At 43.0% G+C, this 10,000-nt stretch overlaps 1 protein-coding gene across 1 annotated transcript in view; it reads left to right on the forward strand.

The window, feature by feature from the left end:
• Positions 1-7,080, forward strand: part of LOC143276387 (uncharacterized) — a 36,686-nt gene extending 29,606 nt beyond the window's left edge. Inside the window, exons 7-8 of the mRNA XM_076580873.1 lie at positions 529-623; positions 2,509-7,080. Coding sequence (XP_076436988.1) covers positions 529-623; positions 2,509-2,657 — 244 coding nt within the window. The 3' untranslated portion in view covers positions 2,658-7,080. The remainder of the gene's footprint in view (positions 1-528; positions 624-2,508) is intronic.
• Positions 7,081-10,000: the final 2,920 nt, after the last annotated feature.

Consider the following 10,000-nt stretch of genomic DNA (forward strand, 5'->3'; position numbering starts at 1 on the left):
CGTGATGGCTGTTTTTGAGTTGTCATACAGAAGGACGGTTTCAGCTTCAGACATTCTCTCTTCTCGATAAGAAATACGGGGCGAGTTTTGAAGGTCGGAGATTTTAAGTGAGGTAAAATTAATAATAATAATAATGATAGTATTTGTATAGCGCTGAATCTTGTGCAGAGACAAATCAAAGCGCTTTCACACCAGTCATTCACACGCATGCATAACTCTAAAACTGAAGAAGAAACTGAAGACAAGGAAGAGGCAGGGGAGGGAGGCTATATTGGGAAGAGGTGGGTTTTAAGGCCAGACTTGAAAGAGCTGAGTGCGGAGACCTGACGAAGCAAAAGAGGAAGTTCATTCCAAATGCAAGGTATAGAGACAGAGAAAGAACGGCGTCCAACAGTGGAGTGTTTGAATCTGCGTGTGCGTGAACATGGTGGATCCGAAGCCGATCGTAGAGAGCGAGATGGAGCCAATAGTCATGGATATTTACTGGTTGGTTGTCTGATTGACTGACTGACTGATTGATATTTTCAGGTGTGACAGCAAAGTCCTGATCGTTCTGACGAAGAACTACGAGACCTCCGAGGCCTGTCAGTTTCTGACACAGTTTGCTGTCACTCTGGACCCAGGTCAGTTATCCCCCCTTCTCCCTACCCCCCGATCATCCCCTTCCCCGCCCTCCCATACCCCCCCTCCCACCCCACTACCCACCCGTTTATCCATTCATTCACTGACCCACCCACCCAGCTTTCCATACATCCCTCCAACCACCCCACCCACCCATCCTACCCACCCTCCCATCCACCCCATTATACAGTACACCTACCTTTCCATCCACCCACTTGTACATCTATTGACCAAAATGTCCACCCACCCTTTAATCCACCCACCCACCCATCCACCCTTTAATCCACCCACCCACCCATCCATCCATCCACCCATCCAGCACTCACCCATCCACCCATCCATGCATCCATCCACCCACCCATCCATCCATCCATCCATCCATCCACCCACCCACCCACCCACCCACCCATCCATCCATCCATCCATCCACCCACCCATCCATCCATCCATCCACCCACCCATCCATCCATCCATCCACCAATCCATCCATCCACCCACCCATCCATCCATCCATCCACCAATCCATCCATCCACCAATCCATCCATCCATCCATCCATCCATCCACCAATCCATTCATCCATCCATCAATCCACCCACCCACCCACCCACCTATCCATCCATCCATCCATCCACCCACCCACCCATCCATCCATCCATCCATCCACCCACCAATCCATCCATCCATCCATCCACCCACCCACCCACCCATCCATCCATCCATCCATGCATCCACCCACCCACCCACCCACCCACCCATCCATCCATCCATCCATCCACCCACCCATCCATCCACCCATCCACCCATCCACCCATCCATCCAACCACCCATCCATACACCCATCCACCCACCCACCCACCCATCCATCCACCCACCTATCCATCCATCCACCCATCCATCCACCCAACCACCCATCCATCCACCCACCCATCCATCCATCCATCCATCCACCTACCCACCCACCCACCCACCCATCCATCCATCCATCCACCCACCCACCCACCCATCCACCCATCCATCCACCCACCCACCCATCCATCCACCCACCTACCCACCCACCCATCCATCCATCCATCCATCGATCCATCCATCCACCCACCCACCCACCCATCCATCCATCCATGCATCCACCCACCCACCCACCCACCCATCCATCCATCCATCCATCCACCCACCCATCCATCCACCCATCCATCCATCCATCCACCCACCCACCCATCCACCCATCCATCCATCCACCCATCCATCCATCCACCCACCCACCCACCCATCCATTCATCCACCCACCCATCCATCCATCCACCCACCCACCCATCCATCCACCCATCCACCCACTCATCCACCCACCCATCCACCCACCCACCCATCCATCCACCCACCCATCCATCCACCCATCCACCCACCCACCCATCCACCCATCCATCCAACCACCCAACCACCCACCCACCCACCCACCCATCCATCCATCCATCCACCCACCCATCCATCCACCCACCCATCCATCCATCCACCCACCCACCTATCCATCCATCCATCCACCCATCCATCCACCCACCCACCCATCCATCCATCCATCCATCCACCTACCCACCCATCCATCCACCCACCCAACCATCCATCCACTCATCCACCCATCCATCCACCCATCCACCCATCCATCCACCCACCAACCCACCCATCCATCCAACAACCCATCCATCCACCCATCCATCCATCCACCCACCCATCCACCCACCCATCCATCCATCCATTGACCAACTCGTCCACTGACCCATTAACTCACCCACACTTAACCCCAACCGATGTTTTCACCCCCTCCCCAAACCCCCTCCCCACTCCACACACACACCCCAGCAGTGCCCCCATTCACACAGATCATCGTGTGCAGGGTCCCGGAACAAGAAGCTGATCCCTCTGCTGGTGGACGAGGACACCAACATCCCCAGGGTGCTGCGCTGTCTGGCCATGCTCAACTACCACCGGGACCGCCGCCTGGGCTTCCTCTGGCCCCGCCTCAAACACGCCCTCACCTCCTGATTGGCAGTTGTTGGCTCCACACCCTTCACTCTGGCCCCACCACAAATACGTCTTCACCTCCTGATTGGCAGTTGTTGGCTCCACCCCCTTCACTCTGGCCCCGCCTCAAACATGCCCTCACCTCCTGATTGGCAGTTGTTGGCTCCACACCCTTCACTCTGGCCCCACCACAAATACGCCTTCACCTCCTGATTGGCAGTATTTGGCTCTACTCCTTATTCCTTTGGCACCTCAGACATGCCCTCACTGATTGGCAGTTCTTGGCTCCACCCCTTCTCCAGCCCCGAATCAAGCACTGCCATCATCTGATTGGCAAGTATTGGTTCCACCCACCTATTTTTGCATCGCGTCCAACACGCCCTCATCTGATTGGCAGGTATTGATTGGTTCCACCCCATCTCTTCCTCTTGTCCCGCCCCAAGGACGCCTTCAATTCGTGATTGGCAGTTATTGGCTCCGCCCCTTCACTCCTCTGTGACGTGTCATGACCGTCATTGATGGTGTTCACGTCGCCGTCAACATCGTTGTTACCACGGTAGTGATGTCATGGAAGGCTCTAAGACAAGTTACAAGAATACTTTATTGTATTGTATTTTAGCACTGTCAGATCTATTAAAGAGAGAGAGAGAGAGGGAGAGAGAGAGAGAGAAAAAGTCAACATAGCAGTTATGACGCCATAATTTTTATGGTTCTGAATATAGTTTTGGTGGAACCTAAGACAGAGTTTTGCAAGAAGTGATCTTAGCAGCTAGCTCCAGGTTTTGTTGGGGCATTGAGAGTTCATAAACCACTGGGACAGTCTTAACGCAGTAGTAAGTAAGCAAACTTAGCAGCTGCTAAAACCGCTCAATCAAACCCAGCCCCAAGATGCAGATGTTGTGTTTGTGACATGTCATGACGTCATAGGTGATCAGTCGCGTCCATGGCATGGATGATGTGTTAGTTTTGACGTTATTGATTTAATTTTGGGGATTATGGGCTTGGGTTTGCAGCAAAGTTCTGCCAAGCGATGAGAACTATTTTCTTAAAATCTAGACTTGTGGGAAAATCCTTAATGCTGTAGTGAGCAAACTTTACTCTGCTAAGATCAACCCAGGCCGAAGATGCCCATGTTGTGTTTGTGATGTGTCATGACGTCATTGGTAATCAGTCGCGTCATCATCGCCATGGCATGGATGATGCCTAAGTTTACATTAGTTTTGGGAACGCGATAATGTTGTGTGTGACGTGTCATGACGTCACTGATGATAGATTGCATCATCATTATCATCATCATCATCATGGCATTTATAGTTTACGTTTAAAGAGCAGAAAACGCAGAGCGCTTTGTGACGTTATAGCTGATAAATTACGTCATCAGCGTAGCAGTGATGTCACACTTTACATTTGGAGTTAAGAGATTTTACACTGGCAAAGCAGTAATGTTGTGTTTGTCTGTCTGTCCGTGTGTGTTTGGGGAGGGTATTGTTGTGGGGTAAGGGGGTATTTGTGGGTAAAGGGTTGGGGGTGGAGTGTATTTTGTGCTAATAAGGTATAAATTTTCATTTAATTTTTGTGAACGGTGGTTCTTTTTTATGAGAGAGAGAGAGTGAGTGAGTGAGTGTGTGTGTGTGTGTGTGTGTGTGTATGTGTGTGTGTGTGTTTTGACACTGATAATGATGATGATGATGATGATGATAATGATTGATATTACAGCTGAAGTTCTTTATGGAACAGTTTTGGAATGGCAATTTTTGTTTTATTATTATTTTCTTTTTAACTAAAAGATCATGATTGTGGTTTTGTTATGATGATGCGGTAATGTCATTAATTTCATATTGACAAAAGGTTGTTTTTACTCTTGCACTTGTTTTCTTCCACAGTCATAATTACATGTCATATTACATATGTCTGATAGATGTACTGGTTTTTTTTTCTTTTTTATCTTATGTTTTAGAAACACTTTGCCAAGTCTGCATACACACTGAAGAATGGATTTTGTGAACACTTGATTTTCTTTACAGTTACAATTTTCAGAGATTGAGAGAGAGAGAGAGAGAGAGAGAGAGAGAGAGAGAGAGAGATGTCTTTTTCTATTTTGCCAGTGACCTTGCCCTTTGCTTTCTTGACTTTTTAGGTCTGATTCATGTCTACCACAATCCTGCCAACTTTGGTCCTTGTGCCAAGTGTAGGAGCCGAGAAAATGCCAATGTTAAGGCTTTACCACACCCACCCACCCACACAAACACACCCACACCCACACACACTCACCGTGTCATTACATAAGACTCACTTTGTTTACACAAGTGTCAAAAATCCGCCCTTGAAAGAGCGCAGATTATAGACATGAACTGCTTTTCCAATCTGTCCAAACAAACCACTTTGTCTTTGACTTCTGGGGCTATGTCGCACTGTACAACTACTCTTCCAATCTGTCAAACGAACTGCCTTATCTTCGTCTTTCAGGGCAATGTCGCTCTGTACAACTGCTCTTCCAATCTGTCCAAACAAACTGCCTTATCTTCGTCTTTCAGGGCAATGTCGCTCTGTACAACTACTCTTCCAATCTGTCCAAACAAACTGCCTTATCTTTGTCTTTCAGGGCAATGTCGCTCTGTACAACTGCTCTTCCAGTCTGTCAAACGAACTGCCTTATCTTCGTCTTTCAGGGCAATGTCGCTCTGTACAACTGCTCTTCCAATCTGTCCAAACGAACTGCCTTATCTTTGTCTTTCAGGGCAATGTCGCTCTGTACAACTGCTCTTCCAATCTGTCCAAACAAACTGCCTTATCTTCGTCTTTCAGGGCAATGTCGCTCTGTACAACTGCTCTTCCAATCTGTCCAAACAAACTGCCTTATCTTTGTCTTCTAGGACTATGTCGCAGTGTGCGAGTCACTCGAGTCACACGTGTGTGTGTGAATATATGGTGTGAAAGCTCTTTGATTTGTCTCTGCACAAGATTTAGTGCTGTGTGAGTACGTTTATTGTTATCTTTATTATTATTGTTATTATCATCATTAGTAGTAGTAGTAGAAGTGTTAGTATTATTGTAATTGTTGTTGTTGGTGGTGGTGCTGTTATTATTATCTTTATCATTGTTGTTGTTGTTTGTGTTGTTATTAAGTATGATTATGATTATTATTATCATTGTTGTTGCTGGTGTTGTTGTCATTGCTGCCGCTGCTGTTATTATCATCATTATTGTTGTTATTATTGTTGTTGTTGCTGCTGCTGCTTTAATCATTATTGTTGTTGTTCTTGCTGTTATAAATATGATTACGATGATGATGATGATTATTATTATGATAGTAATTGTTGTTGTTCTTTTCTTGTTGTTGTTGTTCAGTTTTGATTCATAAGCTTAAAGCTATATCATAAATGTCTGATTCTATTGAGTCATTCTGTTGTCATGCACTTGTACTGTGCACACACACGCTTGTGGCATTACCAGTGTTAAAGCGATGGGCCTTGCTTTGTAATGTATTGTTTTGGAATTCAAAGGACAGCTCTCTTGAATCTCACTCCTGTAAATGTTGAAGGAAGTGTGTGTGTGTGTGTGTGTGTGTGTGTGTGTGAGTGTGTGTGTGTGTGTGCGTGTGTGTGTGTGTGTTTTCTTGCACGCTCGTGGGCAAAGCTTTTTCGCACCAATTATTTGGTAGCAGTTTTGTTTCTTTTATATTTGTTGTTTTTTGAGTGTTTATTTGTTTATTTTATTTTATTTACTTTTTTTTTAAAGATTTTCATTTTTGAGTGATTTTAGTAAGTGTTTTATGTTTTTGTGCAAATTATGATGATGATCATAATAATAATAATGATGATCGTCATTGTCATCACCATCATCCACATTATTATCATTGATTACTCATTTTAGAAGTTCAATTTCTGTATATTTCTTCTACCAATTCACAATGAGATTATTGTTTTTGTTGTTGTTTTGCAGTTGTTGGTGGTGGTAGTGGTTTAATAATAATGATAATGATTATTCATATTTTTTTGATGACGATCATGATGATTATGATTCTCAACATCGTTGTTATTATCATTATCATTTGTTAAATCCTTGTTGATATACCCTTCCATGGGTTAAACAACACCACCAACAACAACAACAGCAACCCCCCCCCCAAAAAAAAACACACTAAAAAAACTCACAAAAAACATGAACAAAACAAAAAAAACAAACAAAAAAACCACAACAAAACAAACCAAACACCACCACCACCAAGAAAAATAAACACAAAAAATCAAAAACTCCACTTTGAATCTGTATTGTATCATACAGGAAACAAGAATATGTAAATTATACTGGTAATTTTATTTTATTTTTGTTTGATTTTGTTTTACTTTAATTCATTTTATTTTGTTTTGTTTTAGTTTACTTCATTTATTATACATATATTACTATATAGTGTTTGAGTTAATAATTCCTGTCTTGAAACAAATGATGTTTTTTTGTTGTTTTTTTTGGGGGGTGGGGGGTGGTTGTGTTTTTTTCAATGGAGATTTCACTGTAAATAATAGTGAACTGTGAGAGATTATGTCGGAATCTTCTTTGAAGAAAAGAGGAGGAAAAATGATTTTGAATGGAATCATACAAGGAGGTTCAGTGTTCCCTTTGTCTTGTCGATGTGTGTCTGAGAGCATGCACTGTGTGTGTGTGTGTGTGTGTGTGAGTGAGTGTGTGTATGTGTGTGAGTGTGTGTGTGTGTGTGTATGTGTGTGTGTGTGTGTGTGTGAGTGTGTGTGTGTGTGTGGCTGCTCATGTCATTACTGTGTGTGTGTGAATCTTAGAATTCAGCTGAGCTCAACATCTAAGTTTCAGTGTTGCAGTCAATAGCAGGTCCCAGGTTCATGTGTCTGACAAACGAAATAGCAGACGGGCATATAAATACATAAATGAATAAGCTGATAAATAAATCAATGAATATATAAACAAATCAACGGATAAAGAAGAATACTTGGTACATGTTAAAAGTCGAAACCAAAAGTAAAAATAAAACAGAAGGGAGGGCATACCCAACTGGACAGCCTTATACTTACTGCCCTTTGATTTTTTCTCTTCGCTTTTCACGTCCTTTCATTGTCGGTCTGTTTTTGTTTCCTTTGGTCTCTGTGTCTGTTGTTTACTCTGTGGGTGTGGATGTGTGCTCACAAAGTTACCTTCCCTACGTTGTATCTTGTGTCATACACACACACACACACACATGCAGGCACACATACACTTATAAAGTTTAGACAACTCGAATCGCCACTTCAAAGTGGGCAGTCTTTTTCAAAACTTTTTGTCTGCCATTCTTTATATACATCTTATTTATTTGAACACATTCTTCGTTCTTTTCTCTCACCATCACCTATCAGCAACAACAGCACACAAACACCACACATTTTTTCCTTCTGTCAATCCTGCACAACAATCGGTCACACACACACACGCACACACTTTTCAGTTTTCTTTTCTTTACTGTCTTTTTCCAGTGGTTGCAATATACATCATGACCGTCTACAAACATACACACATATACCCATTAATATAAAATGAAACACACGCACACACACACACATTATCATAAATACATGACCAAAAAAACCAAAACAAAAAAACCCCACCCTTCTGTAACACTTTCCCCCCTTTACCTTAAGATAAGCTACACAAATTACAACTTGAATGTCTGTAAACTGACCTTTGTCATCATGACAGAACTCTAAACACACACACTTCACACATAGTATTGCACCAAATATTACACAATAAACAGGCTACACAAAAGTAGCACATTAGCAGTCTTTTAACTCTTGAAAACCAGTTCTTACATACACCAAAATCATGGACACACACTTAATTTCGACAGACAGCGATGAAAGGTCACAGGTCTGGTAAGGTGACACCACTGACAGTTTTCGTCATCCGTATCACCAACATTATGTTCTGGTGGCTTTGTCATTAGCCCCCCCCCTTTGTGTGTATACACACACAGATCAAATATTCACGTTAAAGAACTGTGTGGTGGGTTATGGAAACAAGAACATACCCAGCCTGCACACCCCCCCGAAAACAGAGTATGGCTGCCTACTTGGCAGAGTAAATAAACAATTCGGTCATACACGTAAAGTGTTACATGTCTGAGTGGGTATGTGTGCATGCCTGAAATCTGATTGAACGACACAGGAAACTAATGATGAGCGCCATGCAATGGCAACCGTCAGTAGGCAGCCTGTTGTGCAAATGACCCTGTTTTTGTAAAGCGTTAAGAGCTTGGTCTCCCACCTAGGATAGGCATATATAAGTACAAATACAGATACAAATACTCATATTCATTTTTCTTCTTGCTAGTCCATCAAAGGAGGCACACTGACACTGGCAAGTGTTACAAAGGTATCTGTTGTTTTAGAGCTAATTACAATCCAACATATGCTAACACTGCGCTAAAGAACAGTATTATTATTTCCTCTAGCTGAGTTTTTATTGTTGTTGATTATATATTAATATTTTTAACAAGCAGATTATCTAGCTGAGTTTTTATTGTTGTTGATTATATATTAATATTTTTAACAAGCAGATTATCTAGCTGAGTTTTTATTGTTGTTGATTATATATTAATATTTTTAACAAGCACATTATTTGTCTACATGTTCATGAAATCGCCCATATTCAGGCTTCAGTCATACCCACATGTATTTGTGATTTTTGTTTTACATTCGTGTGGCACAAAGGACTACCAAAACTACTGAGGTTAAAAACACTGTCAGTGTGTCTGAATTTCACATCATCTGAACACCATCTTCTCTCTCAGCGTACTTCCATCCTGACATACAAAGCACCACATACACACACATCAAGGAATGTGAAAACATACAAAACGTATTGGATACTGACAGTCCATTACACGTATTGTGAATGTTTTAAGCATTCGTTCCTTTTGATGATTATCTACACACACACACACACTAATATACAGACCACCACTGGATGCCATACATACAAACTATACATCGAATGTGACTTGCATTTGCAGCAATGAAATTACTCCTGTGCATATCATCCATAAATGTGAACAGTTAAAACCATATTTACCTATGTCATTTACAAAACCTGCAGCTCCATCTGCTTCCATTAGAAATGTCTTATACGATAATCAACATGTGTTTGAAGTAGTACAGAGTTTAATTTGGAGCCCAACTGGCTCTTTGTTGTAATTCTACTGGTTGAGTAGTTTGTTTTATTTCGTTAATTATATTCTTCTTTTTTTCTTTTCTTTTTTTAATGCTAATTGAGGAGAGAGGACCAGGGAAAGTATTGATGATTTGAGGCATGGGTGGGGTGGGGGAGATGTCGATTTTCATTTAAAATCACAAATGTGGATA

This window comes from Babylonia areolata, chromosome 32, assembly GCF_041734735.1.
Source record: "Babylonia areolata isolate BAREFJ2019XMU chromosome 32, ASM4173473v1, whole genome shotgun sequence".
Classification (NCBI taxonomy): Eukaryota; Metazoa; Mollusca; class Gastropoda; order Neogastropoda; family Buccinidae; genus Babylonia; species Babylonia areolata.